Here is a 20,052-nt window from a genome sequence, read left to right on the forward strand (position 1 = left end):
CCAAGTAACTGAATTTCAGAGGGCTGTGAGTGTGTGTGTATGTGTATATAAAACAGTAGATCTCAGTAAGATAATCAATTATATGCAAGAGGAAACCAGAACTTTTTCCATTCATTTTATCAGATATTGTGGTCAGTCAAGGCAATTCAAAGCAACTCGGAACCCTATTACATTCATTCGTGCTATAATCACTCCATCTCTGTTTACCATATTCAGTTAAAGTGGCTTGTTTGCTACATCCGCCTTGCTGCCAAAATAACCTCATTTACTCTTGCAAACGGCTTCTGTTGCTGCTGCTGTAGTGTTCCTGCATTGCAAATATATTCTTGGCCGCAGCACTGAGGTTTGGATATATTGTTCTTTGAATCCTGCCGTGGAGTTGATTGGTTGGCATTCTCATTCACTTTCAAATACCATTTGAATGACAGGAGGTTGGTTTTGGTTTGGTTTTTTTTGGAAACATGGGCTTTGCTTTCACCTGCTGTGGAGCTGAACAGTCTCTGAGCTTGGGGCTGCTTCGTTGGGATGTTGGTGCTTTGTTGTTTTTTTGTGGTTGCCTTTGTTTTTGTTGTTTTTTGCAAATTTAATCTTCAAACAGAAGAGTCTGTTAAAAATACTCAAGTCACTGCTTAATGGAAAGTTGGACCCAGAGTTGGCAGGAGTCTGCTATGACTGCAGCAGCGTATGCAACCATTAATAACCAGGAACCAGCAAGCAGCCTCGGCTCTGTGGAGCTCTGTCGTTCAGCTCATTTCCTCCTGCCCCTTGGTTTTGCTGTTGTCACATGCCTGAAGCCCTGCTGCGATGGCTCAGTTTGGCGCAAGGTGTTGGGGTGATGCTGAAAGAGCTGTCCCGTTTGGGGAGATGGGGAAGAGGGGAAAGAAACCTGGTCAAAATGGCCAAAATCTGGTTTTTTGCCTTGCATTCTCCGAATCTCTTTGCTATGGCTCAGGCCTTGCTCCTCACCCTGGCAGGTTGCATGAGCCTGGCCAAGCATTGCCCAGCCCTGTGGCCATCAACGCCAGTGCTGGATGCGTCTAGGGAGGGAGCAGCAGTCAAGGACCCTCTCCCTGGGTCCCTTGACCTTGGTGTTAGTGGTGTGGGGAGGTCTGTCCTGTCCCACAGGCTGTGGGGCAGCAGTGGAACTGGTGTTTTGGCACACAGCTTTGGCGGTGTTGTGATCTGTGCCATCCCTTTTGAAGGAAAATGTTTCTGCTGCTGGTTACTTCATTGGTGGTGGATGATGCTAAGACAAAAGGATGAGGCGATACACCCAGATTTTCTGCTCATCTTTTGTGTGTTGTTGGTGAAACCACAATTGCCTTGTCCACACTACGAAAACCATATGGATGCAGAGCAGCTCCCTGGTCCCTGAGGACAGTGTGTGGCTCCCTTGCCTGGGCTCAGCTCACCTGGGGTGGGTGGAGCAGCCAGTGTGGAGCACCAGGAGGCTGGACCTTGCAGTGGGATTTCACGTCTCCTTGCTGGGCACCTGGATTTCTTCCCCTCCCTCCTAGCCGGGCTTTGCCCCTCTGGTTGAGGCAGTTGAGGTGCACCATGGCTTGGTGGAAAGGAAGAGCTTTGTCTCCTTGAAGCTCAGGAAACAGCTGTGGAAACAAAGCCCCCAAAACAACCCAAAGCAGGGATGGGTTTCTAGTGCTTATGAGTTTTTTATGTTTCTTGGCTCAGAATGTGATTTTATTGCCCTGAAATGAACCAGCTTGAAAAGATTGGGGGGGTTTTTTTGGTTGTTTAGGTGGGGGGAGTGAAACTTCTCATAGGTACAAATCTAAAGCCAGAGGTGAATTTGTCCCCTTTTGTTTTCCTATAGGTATTCTGCTTTGAGATACATATTTTTGTATTATTTTTTTTTTTTAGCCGGGCGTTCTGTGAAATTCTGCTTTCAGTGATCAAAGCCTTGATTTGTTTCACTATCACTTGTGCCTCTGACCCCGCCCCAAGTGGGAGCTGCATCTGCATTATGAAACTTGTTATTTGAAGATATGAAACTGAAATGGCAGGACACAGTTTTGTTTGCAGAGGGTTCCTCCTTCCAGCAGGAACGCGTGCTTCGCTCCTCACAGGAGCATCACAAAACGTCTCATTGCTGTGCTGGAGATAAGTGTGATTATTTTGGGGAAACCGATAGTTTCTAAATAAGCCCTTTTCGGGCAAGATTAGAGCAGTTTTTCCCCACGTGCTGGGGGTCTGGGCCAGCACCTGCTGCCGCACTTTCCCAGGGGAGCACGGGAACAGCCGCTATGCTGGGAACTCGCACCCCTGCATCGAGCGGTTTGCCAAAATTAATGATTTTGGATGTTGTCATCAGGTCTCTTCCACCACCTTTTTTGACAAAACAGGGTCTTTCCCATTTTTCTTCCGTGAAGTATCTCCATGTTTCGAATGTCCTCTCTTGCCCCAGGGCCTTGTTTTCCCATCTTTCTACCCTTGTTTTCCCATCTCTCCCCTCTGAGAAGGGAGTGAGTGGAGCTGAATTCAGCACCTGAAGCAAGTGTGTGCTGGCAGTTTGGATAACAACATTACAGTATTTTCTCTATTATTTTCTGACCTGTTATTTTTGCACTCTATCATTTTGATATTGCTGTGCTTTCAGTAGAGGTTTGCATGGGGCGGTTGATGTGATAGTTGGTCTTATTGCTTAACGTTCAGTTAATTTAAACCCTGCTAAAGTCTAAAAGGATTTCAAACTGCTCCTTCCTCCATGGACTGTTCTGCATTTGTCAGCGTAGGGTTTCTCCTGCTCTGATGTTGCCTTCTGCTTGGTTAGGTGGCTCTGAAATTCCCAAGGCTTCCTCGTTTGTAATTAACCTAAATAATGTTCTTTTCATCTGCAGACTTTGTTTCACTGTGCAGCCTAGTTTCCAGGTCATTAATAAAGATATTAAGCAACAGGAGATCTGGTTAAATACTTCCGTTGGTATATTGTTAATTATTTCCGTCTTGAAAAATGAGTTGCATGCTTAGTCTTGTCATGGCCCCCAGCAGCATCGGGTCTGCATACAGCATCACCCACATCTAAACTCCAGTTTGGTTAAACCGAAGAGCAGCTTAGTATGGGAACTATTCACACAGTTGAGAACAGTCTTGTATTAATTTGAACTTAAATCAGTTCCTCACAGAACAACTACGTTTAAATGAAATTTTAGTTGAGAGGATCCATGCCAGTGGACGTTGGTGCAAAGAAAATGCACCTTTATTGAAATGGGTCGAACCTCAAATCAAGATAGGTTCAAAACTTTACATCTTTCTTTGTAGAGAACTCCGAGAAGAAACCTTGGAAAGCCTGAGCAGCCAGTTCTCCAGTAACCCTCAGTCGCTGAGGGTGAGTTGCAGAAGTGCCATTTCCCCTCTCGGATGCAGTGTGCTCTTGTGCTGCGGTACGGGACCGTCATGATCTCTTGCGCATGTAAGAGATCTGGGTCTGTTTTGTTGTCACCAGTCTTCTTCACCCTACAATAAGGCTTAAGTTGTCCCAATTTGCAGGTTTGCTTTCCATGCCTCTCTTAGGAACATGTGTAGCGTTTGCCAACCCAGAGCTCTTCTTCAGAGCAGCTGATTTTGCTGGTGATTTCATGCCTGTGACATTTTATAGGTTCCTTTGGGACTTTTGGGCAATAACATTCATGGTTTCAACTTCCAGCAACCAGACGCTATTTTACCTTTGTCTGACAGGTGAAGGAGCCAATGTCTTAACCCTCATGTATCTGCAGACTGAACAAATCAGTGCTCACGGTCTCTGGGGGAAGATAGACTGACCTCCTCAACAACTCTGCCGCCTGCTGTGTTTCACCCTATTCTTTAGTTGTTGATTGAGATCATCCATGAGTTGTGCATACAGGAACCTCGCTCAGTGCTTGTTGCTGGGCCTGATACAGAGATAACACCCACTAGAAATTTTTTCTTACTCTCTCAAGACCTCCTGGACTGTTGGAGCCGAGCATCATGTGAAGAATAAATCAGCTGCTGTGGCCCCAGCAGTGACTGGGGACACATATCCTTGGGAATGACCCATTGCATCCCCTCTCCTGCTATCTCGTCCCTGACCATCTCTTTAGTACTTAAAAAGAAGTTAATGTAGGTATCTCCTCTGTGCTTTGGGAGGCAGGGGGGGAGAAGGCTGCTGCAAACAAACTCATTCAGCCTTTTTGCTTTTCCTGTGTCTCCAGCAGTCCCATCGAGGTCTTCTGTGAAAGCTTCCTACTCCTGGCATGGAGTTGTGCTTCTGCACCACTTGGCTCTCAGTCCTCCCTCTTTTCTGCTTACGATGGATGCGTTACAGCACGTGCTCTTTTCTCCAGGCTGAGGTTTCCAGTATTTCACAGCAGGGCTTGGCTCTGGTATATGCCTTGAACTGGAGATGCTGCCACTGGTGTTTCCCTGTTCCTTTGACCCATTAGCTCAAGGGCTGTGCTTGGAGAGGAAAAGCTAAAAATGATCTTGCTGTGGCATAAACTGGAGTTTAAACTGTTGATAAAATGCTTCTGTACATCTTGTCTTGATGGGATGTTTGGGGTGGGTGGTCTGAATTCAGAGATCATGTGCCCCGGTGCTGTGCAGGGCCTGTCCCGGTCCCTCTTCGCCAACGTCACTGGAGACCCTGGCTGGGAAGCCTCGGAGAAGGGCAGGGTGGCACGACTGATGCTGTCCTCTTTGCCGGCTGATCGGACCGTGGCTTAGCAGTGGTGGGAGAGCATAAACTCCCCAGGAGGGAGGCAGTGAGCCTAACTTCTCAATTCAGATGTGGTGTGGTTTAGGCCCAGACAGCAACTAAGCACTATGCAGCTGCTTGCTCAGTCCTTCCCCCTCACCCCCCACAGTGGGATGGGGAGGAGAATTGCCAAAAAAAAAAAAAAGTAAAACTCGTGGATTGACATAAGAATAGTTTAATAACTAAACGAAAATATAATAACAATAAATTAATAATAATGAAAAGGGATGTAACAAAAAAGAGAAATAAAACGGAAGGAAAAAGGAAGAAAACAAGTGATGCATGACACAATTGCTCACCACCTGCTGGCTGATACCCAGACGGTCCCCAAGCAGCAGCCCACCCCTCCCAGCTAACTCTCCCGGTTTATATGTTCTATGGTATGGAATATCCCTTTGGCTAGTTGGGATCAGCTCTCCTGGCCATGCTCCCTTCCAGCTTCTTGTGCACCTCCTCGCTGGCAGAGCACAGGAAACTGAAAAATCCTTAAGTGCTACTTAGCAACAGCTAAAACATGAGTGTTATCAACATTATTCTTACACGAAATCCAAAACACACTGTACCAGCTACTAAAAGAAAATTAACTCTATACCAGCCGAAACCAGGATAAGAGGAAAATAATTTAAATACACCCAGGTGTTGTGCTGGGTCGGGGGGCTGTCGGATACAGGCAGGGTTGGTGGGCAGCATATCCCAGGCTGCTCTTGAGACCCAAGAGATGGGTGGATGGCTGGAAGGGATGTAGTAAAATGATGGTTTCTGTGCTGCTGGCAGTAAATATTTCCATGCAGACTGAAACTACAGCCCTGGCAGGCAGCAAAGGTAAAGGCAATTTGCATATAAAGTGTTTGTCTGGGGGTTGCATGTGCTCATGTGCTGCATCAGCACTTGCAGCATCCTTCAGATCTGACCATGCTGCATGTTGATTCTGCTATGACTTGCAAAGTTTTATATACATATTTTTATACTTTATATGTTAATACACTGTTTTTCAAGAAATACAAACTACGAGCTTTCTGCTCTTTAGTAGATTCATTATGTTTTGTTTAAAGGAACCAAACTTGTTTTTCTTTCCAATGAGCACACGAGTGTCCGGTCCCAGTTACCAACTAGAGAAGGTGATTAATTCTTCTGTTTTTGTAGTCAACAGCAGAACGCAGCCTGGTGATACATATCCACCCTGCAGCCTCACTGGGGCTGAATTATCTGGCACAATGAAGCCTATAATTAGCAGGTGGAGAAGATGCTGCACGTGTAGCGTTAGAGGATTGCAGAGGGACAGGTTGCAGGGCAACCGAGGGAAATGAGAGATTATGGCCAGGCAGTAAAAAATTAAGTGTTTTCATCTCTCCAGGATGCTTATATCTATATAATACAAACTCAACTAAAGAAAACCTTCATCGATGTGATGGAGTTTAACCGAAGCAGAGTCTGCGGCTCTTGTACCACGTGGCACTGATATAGTTCTTGCTGCTCCCTGTAGGTTCAGAACAAGGAGGATTTTTTTCTCTTAACAGTTACAAAAAATTTGAAAGGGGAAAAAAAAATTGTATCTTTTATAGAGGTGCGGCTGAAATATAAATGAAACATATCCAGTGGAGGGCCTGAAATCTTGGCATGACCACCAGAATTGGGATGCAGACTGTTCGGTGGAAGTCACTCTCCCCCACTAAATGATTTTAGAGAAGGCATGAGAGAATAATCTTATCAACCAGTAAGTGCAGTTTTTTTTTAGGTGTCTGACTTAGGCACCATGAGGACACAAGCAAAGGGTTCCAGTCTCTGGAAACATGGTTCAAAAAGATCTCACAAGACATTAAAGCTGAACTCAAGTATTATCATTAAAACCCTGGGTCTGGAGGTGTAATGTCTTGATCTGTTTTAACAGCACATCCTTCCCTCCTACAGAAACACCATGAAACCCCTCACAAGGCTTCGAGCAGCCGGGCTGGGGAAGCCCATGAGGTGGAACCCATCCCTCATGTGCCCTTGATGGGCATCGCAACAGTTCGGGAAGCAGCAGGACTAGGTACAGCTCTGCTGGTTGTCCCCATCATCACATTCACAGACTTGCGGAGTGCCATGAGTAAGAAGGTCCCTCTCCTTCCACACTGCAATGACAGGGAAGGAAAAATGGCTTCTCCTGCCCATGCCTTGACCTTGTGGGCAACTTCTTGCCCAAGACCATGCTTCATGGCTGCACTGTGCAGGCAACTGCTGCTTTGTGAGCTGTTTGGTCGGTGGGTCCAGCCTCCCTGAGCCAGATGTGCTGTGGAGATACACTTCTGATCCTGTGGTTCAGCAAGAAATGACAACCAAGGAAGAGGGAAATGCTGCTGTTTGTGCCCTGTGCTAGCATACCTGGTCACCTTGGCTGTCCTGGTTTTGACCTGCAATTAAGAATGAGTCTCAAAGATGAGAGCACGAGCTCTCTGCAGAAGGGTTTGTCCCTTTGTGCAGTGCTTGGTAAAGTCTTTCTGGTACCTGACTGGAGTGGGCAGTGCCGTGAACACACCAGTTATGGGACAGTGACTGCTGCTCAACCCAGCTGGTGCAAATGGGGTGGACAGCCAGGGGGGTGTGCAGTGGGACTCCGTACCCGGCTCAGCAGGCTCTTCATGGTACCTGGCCTTACAGCCGCTGTTTGAAGGTGTTGACTGCAAGTGTGCTCAGGGCCAGGATCCATTCCAGGGCTGACAGTATGCTTATCTGGGGGGAGGCTGCCTGTGGATTAGTGCACAGCACCCCTCAAGTGTGCCAGCTGGAAGTGCATGATGGCAAGGGGGGCTGCCTGCAAGGACCAGGCCCTCAAGTCCCTTTGGTTCTTCAGATGATGTTTGCTCCTCTGCGGGAGGCTGAGGATAAAGCCCACGCAGGCAGCTGCTCTGACAACCAGACCAACACAAACATGGAGAGCAATACTCTGTAATACCTCTCACAGTTACTCCTTAACAGGCATTGCTTGGATTATGTATGAGAATCAATAAATATGAAAGTGGAGTTAAGAAAACCCTTTGGTGTCAGGAATTGCGACTGCCAGCCAGAGCAGGCAGGTGATTGCAGCTACGACCACCGAGGTTCATCTCCTCTGTGTGTCCCACCAGACTAAGCACAAGCTTTTCCTCCTCCGTGTCGGACTCTTCAGGGACATTCTGGTGGCAGCTCTGCTGTCACTGCTGTGCCTGTGGCTTTGCAGGAGGGATGTAGGGTGCTGGAGCACGAGAATCTTGATAGTGGCTAACATTTCCCTTTGCTTCATTAGTGCAGCTGTGCTGATTAGTGACCTGCACCCATACAAATGAGAATGGCCAGGCCTTTGGCGTTCCCACCCCATGGCAAAGCTGGCCAGTTTGGAGAATTTCAACACCAGTGGAAGTGCTAGTGTAGCCATAAATCCTGTGTGATTTGAGGGTAAGGCCTGTGTGAGAGAAATGGGAACTCAGCTTGTCAAGGGAGTTTTTACATTTTCCCTTTGTCAGCGTGAGTTAATGTTGATCAGGGCAAATACTTCCCTGCCAAAAGGAGCCTAGCGAGACCTTATTTGTGAATATATGAATAGTAGTTTTGTAAATAGTGCATCTGAATTTATGAATGATCTGACACCGACAGGTTGAAATGAACTCTGTAATTTTATTGTGTTAGATTTAGTAGGGCAGACATATACATGCCAAGTCAAAATGACCTAGAAAACCTTTCTAGGTCAAACTATTGCTTGAAAAGTTGTCTTTTTCAAAGGCAAGGCCAAAAGATTTCATGCTTACTCTGACACATTTTCCTTCTGACAGTGCAACATCAGTCTTTGAGACATGGCAGAGAATTTGTCATCTCCTGCACTGAGAAGAGGGAAGGAAACGTGAAGAAGAGGGATACTGATTTCTTAATGTAAGGAGGCCTGTTCTGGCCACCTCTCTTGTCCCAAGGTAGTATATTAGATGCCTGTCCAGAGGGATTTTGGGCTAGATTGTATTATGACCTTGCTGTTTCCAGCAGTGCTAAAACTTGCCAAACTTCTGAGTCCAGCAGCAACCAGCACCTCCAGCCTACCTTTGGAGCCCTAAACCTTAATTGAATGGGAAATTATTTATTAGAAGGAGCTTTTTCTCCTCTAAAGAGGCTCAGGGGAGGCTGCTGAGGTTTGCACGCAATGACTCCCTTCACCAGAGAGATGGGATGGGTCAGAGCTGCGCTCTGCTAACCCGGGCACCGTGGCCTGGGAGTCACGGGAGTGGGTGAAGTTGGAAGGACCCAGGACTTTGATGTTGTCATCCTGCAGCTTATGTCTGCTCTGGTAACACTGCTGCGGTCTGAGCAGATGCAGTTTTTGTGCTGTTAGAAGGAAGCCTGAACTTCTAATAAAAACTCGACTGTTCATGTGGGTTATTTCTTATTTCAGAGTGCAAACATAACCGTGGCTCCAAGAAGAAGTGAAAAGGGCTCCCCTCCACCCTTACATAGTTTTGGATGGACTGAAACGTTTGTGTCCTGTGGTGCTTGTGGCGATGCTGCGCAGTGTGGCTGGACGAGGGGCTAGGGATGCTGTTGGGCTGCTGGGCAGAACATGTGCAGATGCTGGGCTGAGACGGCAGCACCCTCAGAGGTACCTGAGCAGGAGTCCTGCTTCCCGACGGGAGCCGAAGGCGAGCAGCACCTCCCCGTGCTGTTTGCCCATCGTGCCTGCTGGCTTTGCTCCCCAGGAGGGGTGGCCATGTCCCGTTTCCCATCCTGTGCCCAGGGCTCCCCCCTGCTCCCCCACCTGCCCAAGCCAGGCATGGTTAACCCCACAAGCGGGGCTCAGCGCGGGCAGGTACCGGCACAGGGGGAATCCCGGTGGCTTCTGGCGGCTCCCCAGAGCGAGGCGATGCCGCCCTGCCGGCATTCCCGCTGGAGCAGCACAACCCAGACTCCACAGGTTGCAAATGGTTTGTTCAGCCAAGCCGTGACCTACTTGAAAGTAGCTTTTGCCATCCCAGGAAAATGGGTAATCGGAGGCTGCGGTGCCTTCTGAACAATTACAGCTCACAGCAGTCCAAATGAAAATGTTTGTTGAAAACAACATGTGCATAATTAAGGCTTAATGAGCCCTTGTCTGTTTGGAATCTGCAATTAGATTTATAATAGAAAATACTAGCAAATGCCAAATAGCTTTAAAAGAAGCTGAGATAAAAGATAATTTTGTGGCAAATCTATAGTAATACTGTAATTTAATGAGCTGGAAGTGGTGCAGAGAAAGACTGTAAAAGCTTTGGACAAGTTTGTATTGTGTGTGTTTATCTTATCTGCCCATTTCCCTATCTATAAAGCTGTCAGTCTTGCTTTTAACTGCTTGGAAAAAGGCAGGACTTTGCTAAAATCAGGAAGACTCCCTTTGTTTATTTTTATTTAAGTCATTAATTAGTTGGGCAAAACTGCTTTTTCTCTTTCTCATCAACATGCTTTAAACTTCTTGTTGGGGTTTATAATAGTAATAATAGTAGTAATAATATCTTTATTCAATTATTTACAGTGAAGCAGGGGCATAATAATAATAATCAGGTGCCTCTGATTAGTTTCATTAATTTTAATGAGTTTTCAACTGTCTTTTTAAGATGTTGTGAATTTTCCATGCTAAGGTGTATATTTTAATAAGTAAACTTGAGGCCATCTTGGCTGCAGTAAGCATGAACTACCTGCTTGCACTAATGAAAAAAAGTTACGCAGCAGTAAAATTTGCTGGAAAGATTAATAAGATGAACAGAGGTCTCAAAAAAAAAAAAAATAAACAGGCTGAAAGTGGAAGGGCTTGGGAGGGATGGTTTGTTGGTTTTTTTAATAACCAGAAGTTGAGGTTGGGTATGAAGTGGTACCAGCTTTGGATGTGACGAGTGAACCTGGTGGGGAATCGAGGCTGGGGCAGTAGATGCACAACCCCTGGAAATGCAGCCCAACAGCTTTGACAAACCTAGCTCAGCACTTCATAAAATAGGACGTACAAGGATGTGGTAATGCTGCCTGTGGAGGTACCTTTCCGATGTGATTTTATTGCCTGTGTGAAATGTTGCTGAGCTTCAGATTCTCTAAAACCATGGGTTTTGCATGTCTCGAGTCTCCGGCGTGTGAAGTCGCAGCACCGGTGCTGTGTTGGCAACTTGTGCATGGAGCATCTGCAAAGCTCCGAGTTGTCTCCCTGCGACCTTTCAGCCAACGGATTTTGGCTCCAGCCTCCGACTTCGCAGCGGCGCTGGGCGCCTGTGGCCTGAGCACGGCTGTGTGTTCACGACCCTGCTCCTGACCCGCTGCACCTGCCGCCCCGTGGGGTTTTGTTGTTCTCACAGACGTGGGACTGTGCGGTCGGAGCAGCCGCAGCGTTGGGTTATTTAACCCAACCACGTAGCACGCTGCTGGGGTCACCACCAAGGGCAGAGCTCCCCCTCCCAGCCCTGCATCAGCCCATCACTGCTTGGGAGTGTGTTTCAACTGCTCCTTACACCAAGCTTCCAGTAAAATTGCTTTTTTTTTTCCAGAGGTCAGAATTATGAGGCTTTTTTGGTATTTTTCCCCAAGTGGCTTGCTCAGCTCGCAGCCTCTGAGGCAGTGCTTGGCTGTGTTCTCCCTATCTGCTTGGCTCCACAATGATGCCTCAGTGACAAATCTGGTGATGAAAATCCAGTGTTGCTCCTTTGCTTCCACCACAGGAGGGGATGGGGTGATAAGTTGGGGTTGTGGATGGCAGTGGGGTCCCCTGAGTGCAGCACAAGCTACTGGAATGGCTTGGGGGGCTCACTGCACTTTAAGTGGGTAATTGCAATTTTTGTTAAAAGGCAGCATCATCAGCATCATAGTTAAGAGAAGACCCAGGTGCTGGAGACAATGCTCTTTCTGGCAGAGTAGGGGTCTGAAATTTGGCCACCTTCAAGCCTACGAGAGACTTTCATCTGAAGAGTGAGGAGGTTTGCACAAACTCCCTCTGCTCCCTGATGTCTCAGCATGGGGCTTTGGGTGCCCCTGGCACATCCTTCCTGTGGCACAGTGACCAAGTGTGCTGGGACAAGCTCACCATTGTCCTCTGTACGTCAAAATGCACATTGGGGTGTGAGCAGTCCCGTCGATTTGATTGTGTGGGTTTAGAAAGAGTGACAGGGTTGTGATGCTGGTGGGATAAGCCAGTTCTCTGATATGGGAAACTGTGTGCTGCGTTATCCTTCATTATTTGTTTACATTGGACCTTCCTCGCTCTAGCTAGGATGAGGATCTAGTTAGGTGATGTAAAAACACTTACAGAAGATGCACATGGAGTCTATGATTTAATGGAGACAGGACCAAGTAAGAGAGGGAAAAACGCAGTGAGCTATACTGATGTATGAAAAGTGGGCAGTGAAGATGCTCTTAGACTTCCAGGATGTAATTTCAGAAATTACCTTCCTATCCTTGGTTTTGGGGGATTTTTCGTCTTTAAAGGAGATCTCACTTTTCATTAGGCTTGGTTTTTTTTTCTAATCATGAACATGTCCAAATGTCTAAGGTAAAATTGTGAAATGGATTGTACTTTGTCAGCCCATTTTTTTTGCAAGTCATACTATACACCGCTGCAAGAGTTATTTGCATACACAGTTGAGTGCAGAACCACGGAAGGCAGGTTTTCACCAGTGCCAAATATTTGTGTGTTGGAAACTACTCTCTAAATGACTAACGTGGAAGCTCTCTGATTTTTTTTTTTTTTTCCTCCTGACTAGCTGTTTTTGCATAACACTCCCCATTCTCACCAAAGTTGTCTTGAAATCAATTATTCTTCTCCCTTGACTTTGCAACAGAAGATAAAAAAACCATGATCTTGAATTCTGCGGGGCAGAGATGTGCTTTTCTTTCACTAGCGGGGCAAAGCTTGAAATGGTGGAAGTGTTTAGTGAAGTACCTGGCTGCACTTGCAAGTAAATAGTGTGTGCTCTGAGCTGTGCTTCAGGCTGCCTTTCCTGAAGGAACAGCGGCCATAGAGAGAATTAAAGATACTATTCTTCTTCTTGAATGGCAATTGAGTAGCACCTGTGATTTTTGGAGATTTTTGGAGTGAGTTAGGAGATATTTGGGAGTCAGGTTGTTAACCTGACAGCTGTCAACAAGACATCGGGATCAGAAGCGTAATACATGAGCTTAAAAAGTTAATAGCTTTAAGCAATCTTTGTATCACTCCTCTGACAGCTCTCTTCCTCTCTGCCACGTGCACTCGGGTACTTATTTATTTATTTACTCTGCAGTTGAGAAAAGATAAATAGAGATTTCCAAAATTATTCCCGCGCGGTGCGTGTACATCAGACCTGGTGTAACCACAGCGACTGCTGGTGCTGGGCTGCTGTGGCAGCAGCTGCTCCCTCTGCTCGCTCCCACTGCCCCTCTCCTTGCCGGGGAATTGCTTTTATTCAGCCTGGGCATTCGCTTTCAGCTCCGGGCTTGGGTGTGTGTCCAAGCATCGCTGCCCAGGCAGGGTCCCTGCTCGCTCCCTGGGCCAGGGGGACAAAATTATAGGATGGGAAAATTTTCTGGTTTAAGGCTTTTTCTTCCCGACTGCTCCCATGCTTCCTCAGCTCTTGGCGGTGGTGGCCACATGTAGCCCCTCTTCAGTGGTACCTCTGGTTGCAGTGAGGGCTGTTGTTCTGCTGTCAAAATCAGCATCTCCATAAAAGACTGTCAGAGCAGAGCCACGCTGGTAGCTGCTTCCAAGACAGACAGGTATAAGCTCTATTTTTATCTCAACCCTGAAGTTTTATCTTGCAAAAAACAATGTTTCTAGGTGCCTTTGACACTGGCACAGTTCTTGCACAGAACCTCCGCAGCTTCTTTTAGATCTTTGTATGTTTTCTGCCTCTCTCAGTTTCCTGTGAATTACAAGTGTTACCAGTGAAGCAGGCAGTGCAGTTAAGTCTCATTATCACTTACTGTATTTGTTTCAGACTGTCTACACACCAGCCCAGTGCCAGGAAATGTGCTGCATTCATTTACCTTCCTCCCTCCCCAACAGCGCACAGGGCACCAGGCACTTACAGTGTGTGCTGGTGCCTTTGGCTCTCCTGGTTACTCAGCTGCTAACCAGAGAAGGACTAGCTTAGCCAGGGCCTGATATTTATTTTTTTTTTTTTTTCAGATAAACTCCTCAAGCACCTGCGTAAGTGTGGTAAACAACGCAGGATGTGCTTGTTGTTTGTTTTCGAAAAGGAAGTGATGTACGTGCCGGAGTCTTGCAGCTACATCGGTGTGATCGTATCTTGCAAAATAACGTTTGAGCGTGGTCAGCGATGGGCTGGAGAGGTCATGGGTGAAAGCAGGGGTGTGCTGCCCAAACTTTGAGGAAAATCAGGAAGGGTTTGGTCTGGCCAAAGCTGCAGCTCTGGTGAGCTATCTGCACCACCGGAGAGGAGGAGGATGGAGATGTCCCAGGGCTGTGGGAAGCACCATACAGCGCCTCTTCCAGCCAGCGTTACATCAGGGTGCTTGGCAGACTGAAAGCTAAAAAACAAACGCAGTCATCTGAATATGATCAAAGTGTATTAGATCAAGATCTGCCCTCAGGGGCAAAACCTGCAAAGTTGAAAAAATCCAACCCTGCCTCCATGCACAGCGAAGATGTAAGCATGAGCAACTTTGGCCTTTAAATTAATAGTGCGTTTCTCTGAGCATCCTGCTTCTCCCTTGCTGTAGCTGGGAGGAGGAGAGGAGGCTGGATGGAGGATTAGCTGGTCTGTGCTGCTTTCACTTCTTTTCGGAATTGCACACGAAAGGGTTAAGCAGAATTTTGATCTCGACAATATTTTCATGCTTATACATTCTGTTTCTCATTTCCATGACAAAGATGGTAGGAAGAGCAGAATAAGGTACAGAATTTGCAGAGCAATTTTAAGACTGTAATGAGAACAGAAAATAGTAGGGGGAGAAGAATTGTAATTAGAATATGAAATGGGAAAAAAAATTAATCTATTTCCATGTCAGTCTTAAGACTAAATTCTGCTGCTCCCTGTAGCTTTCAGTGGATGGATTTTTTTGTGTGTGTATGTGAAGAGCTTGAACTCCTTTGCAGGCTCTGAAAGGTCCAGGTAAATGAATTTAAGTCCTCATTCCCCCCAAATAATGTAGTAACAATAATTTTGTGTGCAACGTTCACAGAAAACCAGCCAGTCTCTTAGATAAATGAATGCTCTTGCTTGAATAGTGGTGGCATTCAAGACCTCTCTAGCTTCAAGTACAGGAGAATAAAAGGGGATGCTGGAGGTGCTCTTGGGGTGGAGGTCTGTGTGGCTGTCTGGGTAGGCATCGCATGATCACCTATCACAGAAGCACCCAGACACCAAATACTGATGGCTGGGAGGGACGTCTGTGCGTCCCAAGCCCCCAAGAAAGCTGGGCCAACCAGATGATGTTGCACAGCACCTGGTCCAGCTGAGCTCTGAGTATCTCCAGGGATGGAGATCCCACAACCTCATGGTCTAATATTTGACCACCCACATACTGGAAAATGGTTTTCCTATTATCTAATGAGATTACATCTACCCACAGAGCTTCCAGCAGGTCTGAGCTCAGCTTGAGCTCAGTGGTTTGGATTTGCTATTCCCCTCGAATTAGTCCAGTTGCTATTCTGGATCCTTCTTGGCCACAGCATCCTGCAGCAACAGGTTTTGCTGTTGGGCCCTGTATGAACAGCTAATGATTTTGGTGTCTGCCTCCTTGGTTTTAGGCTATGAGAACCAGAGAAGAGCCGTTCCCTGTTCTCACCTCATGACTTCATGTACATCTCTGTGAGTCCCTCTATATCTATCACTTCTTTTCCTCATCCATGTACACCATTCCACACCTTGGTTCTTCCCTGCAATTGCCCTCTCTCCTTCTCCTAACTGTACAGATGGTAAAATAGTGTTTGATCTTTTATGCTTTGTTCTTTTTCTAATTGCTTCTAAAACTTGAATGGCAGTTTTGGCAGCTGCTGAGGACTGAGCAAAAGTTGGAATTAAACTCTCCAGAACGAATGCACAGTTTCTCTTCTGGACAGTAACAGCTATTTTAGGGCTCATTGTCATGTCTGTATTGTTAGGATTGCTTTTCTCCAGTGCATTACTTTGCATTTATTGACATTAAATTTAATCTTCCATTTCCTCACTGCCACTTAAGTATTGCGAGAGTCTTAATGCAAAGCCATTCAAAGTCACTTTTAGTTTTGGCTAGGCTGAATAATTTTTGTCTCGTTAATAAACTTGAATCCTTCTAGATCACTTATATTATGAACTGGATAGATTTTAGTGCAGATGGATCATGGACCATGATCCTCCTCTTGCTAAAACCTCATGGGTGTCTTTTCGCTGGCTGTGAGCAAGAGGACCTTCCCTTTTGTCCCATGGCAAGCTGGGGTCGGTTTTTAGAGGGGTTTTTTGAGGAACCTTGTGAGAAGACCAGAGAGATTGTTTCACCTTCTCTAGGTGCTTGTTGACCCTTCAGCAGACACTGAAGCAGGCTGCGAGGCACACTGTCCCTCACCTCAGGTCTCTCTCTGCTGCCTTGGTGGGGTGTTCAGCTCCAGATGGTTTCACACTGAGGGGGTCAGACCTGCTGGTCTGACACCTTCCCCTTGCCACTCCCATCTGTTTCGGAGCAGAGGGGTGGTCTGTGCACCACGTTTGTGACCTTGCATCGCTTTAGAGCAGGTGGGTGAATGCCGCTTGGCCATGAGGCTTCCTTAGGATTTTGTTGGTTTGTTTTATATTTTTCCCTGCTGGCTGTCCCAGTGTGAAAGCTACTCAGATGGGTCTTTCCCAGGAAGATGCTCCAGTTTGGGAACTCCATCAGTGTCCAAGCCAGTGCAGATCATTTCTGACTTTCCCACTTGGTTTTAGTTTCTTGACAGTCTCTACAGTACCTTGGGCAGTCCTTGGCACCACCAGCTCTGCAGTAGTTTCCTGCTTCTGGTATGTTTGAAAAATAACTGTTATTAGCTTTTATCCTATTTGTAAATTGTTCTTGAAACAACCCAACCAACCAAACCACGTTTTACTATATGGTTTTAAGCCTTAAGACTTCATCTGTATCAATCTGATTCCATCCTAGGATAATAGATGACTGCATGCAGAAAACCCAGCCCCTGCGAAGCCCAGGTGACTTGCAGATGCTCAGCTGTGCAGCCCGTTACAGGATGTACTGCCACTGACACCTGCTGTGGTGCTGTGCTCTCTTTTAATGACATTTGTCCTGAAGCAAATTGCAGAGCGTGGCCAGCCTGGGCGGCCACGTGGTGGCCAGGAGGGAGATGCAGAGCTTCCCTCCCAGGAGGGTCCTGGGGGGGTTGTAAATCTATTGCTGAACTTTTGACCCTCTTTGACAGGATCAACTGAGGGGCTATCCAAGCATTTCAGCAGACAAATAAATAATGCTAAGTAGATCACTTTGGGCCAGAGGTTGTGTAAAGACCTTAATGGGGAAACTGCAGTTAAAGAGATTAAGCTAACCTCAGCGATGTATTCCCTGAAGAAGTGTGATGCTAAATTACTCCTATAGGAAATCACAGCGGCAGCTCTGCAGGCAGCAGCGCTGACAAGGGCCAGGCTGAAGCGAATATTTCACATCCCGTGGATGTGGTAGAGATGTGTGCTGGCAAAGATGATCCTTGCCAGCGTCGGGGTGGTTGAGTGTTGGTGCCCAGCGCGCCCATAGGGCTGAGCCTGGCGTGCAGGTGTGCCTCACGCTGTGCAGGAGCAGCATCATGGAGATGTGGAAATACCATGGCCAAAATGCAGCAGAATGTGGTTATGCTGCTCAAATAATGCTTGCCTGATAAAAATTAATTGTGGAAAAAGATACTTCTGCAAAATTTCCTCAAGAAGAGTTTATTTCCGCATGGTGGGTAGGGTGCCATCGGAGGCAGCTAAATAAACCCCAGCAACACATGGGCTGCAATAATAATATTTTTTTTTTAATGGGGAGTATTAAATATGGCATTGACTGTGTTATGCAAGTTTTCTTGTATCCTAACTTATTCACTAAACACTTAAAGGCATTTGTTGCATGGCATTATTGTGGGTCTTGATGCTAGTGGTGGCTGAGGTGTAGCTTGCTGGACACTGAAACCAGCTACATCCCAAGCATCTCCTGTGAAAGGGGATATCCCCACTGCACCCAGTTTGGAAATGAGGTTGTCGTGAGACCTGCTGCCCGTCTCCTGGGTCCTGGCACAAGGAGGCAAAACCGAGAGGCAAGTGCCTACAGCTCTGAGCAGTAGGAATCACTGGAAGCATCCAATTCGTTCTTCACTGGGCATTTAATAGCTCCTTGATGATGATGGCTTTTAGTTGCCACTGGATTTACATTAAGAGGTTACTTTTTAAAAGCTCCAGATCCTCAGTGGACTTGAAGATGCTCTGGTCTAGTATTGCCAACAATGAGTGTTAAAATTCAGGTAAGACCCCTCAAAGAAAACCCAAACCAAACCAACCAAAAAAAAACCCCAAACCCCAAACCCACCACACTTAGAATAAAATAAAATGAAATAAGAAGTTTGGAAGATTTCTGAGATCTTGCAGGTATCATTGAGGCCGTTCCTGGTATGAGCGCTGCCAACATATTTCTTACAGAGTGGAGGTTTTCATCTCAGCTCATGACTCTCAGGAAATAAAAGGATGTGATGAGATTCATAATAAAATTGTACAAGCTGGCAATGCCATCCATGAGAAAGTAACACCTTCTCTGAATCTTGGCAGGAGGTTGTGTTTCTTTCCACTGGGTCCTTCCCAGTTGACAAACATTTATTCTCCACGTTTGCACAGAGCCAGAGATCACACAGCTACTTTGCTTTGGGGTCTGTCCCAGCTTGCAGCATGCATTTATTTTTCTTATTCATTTTCATCTTACTAACATGGGACCTGTGTGACCTCTGGGCACATTTACAGGCTTGAGAATAACATTGTATTGCAAAAATAACAAACCAAAGTGAGTCTAGAAAAGCAATAAAAATAAAAAAAGTGCTTCGTAGGACATCATCTGAATCAAGCCTGTGCTCAGCTCCCCGTACAGGCTGGTGGATGCACAGCGGTGCTCTGCCTCTGGAGCTGCGGTGCCAGCTACAGCTCCCCTGGAAGAGCTGTAGTAAAAGAATTGTATTTTTAAGTAAATTCTCCATGAAAAACTAAATTTTGGAGGGTGTTTTCTCACAGAATAAAATTCTCCTTGTATCTCTAGCTTGGACCCAAAATACACGGTAGCATGTCCCGTGGAGAGGAGCTGCTGTGGAGTCACAGCTCTGTGCCCATCACCTGGATTCCCTTGGGACTCCCTGCCTGAAAGGGGTTGACAGCAACCGTGTGCTCATCCATCGGTGCCCGGCAAAGCCACCTCCTATGGCACAAGATTGGGTCATGCCTGTGCTCCCCTTGCTTTGGGTTGGAGCTCATGTCACCTGCAGACGAAGTCAGCTTGCTGGCATTCATTTGGCAGCATGCCTTTGTTGTCAGAGTTGGCAGGAATTTGGGCAGTTTTCTCTAACGGTTTTTTCTTTTTTTATTTTTAGTCTGGTGGGTAGAGTTGTTTCTGTCCTGAGCATGTTACATGAGCCAAGTTTGAGTTGGGATTTGGCAAAGTGGGGCTTTATGGGTCCTTTCTGAAGTAGAGGTCCTTGGTTCTAGTTGTGCTTGTAGGCAACCATCGCTGTGTAAGTCAGCGCAGGTTAGACAGAAATGCTCCGAGTCTCAGATGAAGGAAAAGCAAGTAATCACATCTTCCTGCCTCTCCCAGTTTCACAACTTGGCTACACAGGGTTTGCATTTCCCGGGTTTTCAAGTGAACACCATGTCGTGGATGCAGAGCGCTACAAGCTGAGCGTGATCTTAGCTCACCTGGGCTTCGTACTCATTTCATGCAGGAGAGGGTGAGAATTAGACACAGCCACTGATTTGTTTAATAGGCTGCTTCTATTAGCCAAAGAATAACAAAAATTAAATAATTACAAAAGAGCAAAAGGATGATTAAGACAACTGCACGAGAGTGTGCTCCTTTCAAATGTGGACTTGAAAATTATACCCACCATCCCACATGTGCACATCATTCAATACAGGTTTGATAAATTTGGGGGGGCACAGAGGGAGATGAATGGGTGCACCCAGGTCTGGAACTGCCTGGGAGGCTTGACACGCACCGGGAGTTAGACCAAAGCAAACAGGGAGGAAGCGTTTGTAACAAAAAGGAAATATTAAAATGTCTGTTTCTGCCGTAAATCTACCTGGAACGATGGGGCTGATTGTTTTGAAGTGCATTCTGTAGCGAAACAATAATGAGAAGAGGGAGAGCACATTACTTATCTGCTCTACTTGGCTGGTGTATAAGTG

General features: G+C 46.5%; 1 protein-coding gene across 3 annotated transcripts in view; it reads left to right on the plus strand.

Moving 5' to 3' along the window:
- The window catches only part of TOX2 (TOX high mobility group box family member 2), a 154,463-nt gene that overhangs the window by 39,027 nt on the left and 95,384 nt on the right, over positions 1-20,052 (plus strand). Inside the window, exon 1 of one of the 3 annotated variants that reach the window (XM_074843362.1) lies at positions 15,464-15,486. The exons of the other annotated variants lie outside the window; for them this stretch is intronic. Coding sequence (XP_074699463.1) covers positions 15,475-15,486 — 12 coding nt within the window. The 5' untranslated portion in view covers positions 15,464-15,474. Of the gene's footprint in view, positions 1-15,463; positions 15,487-20,052 lie in introns of those variants that run through there. 3 annotated transcript variants of the gene reach the window in all.

This window comes from Strix aluco, chromosome 17, assembly GCF_031877795.1.
Source record: "Strix aluco isolate bStrAlu1 chromosome 17, bStrAlu1.hap1, whole genome shotgun sequence".
In the NCBI taxonomy this organism is placed as follows: domain Eukaryota; kingdom Metazoa; phylum Chordata; class Aves; order Strigiformes; family Strigidae; genus Strix; species Strix aluco.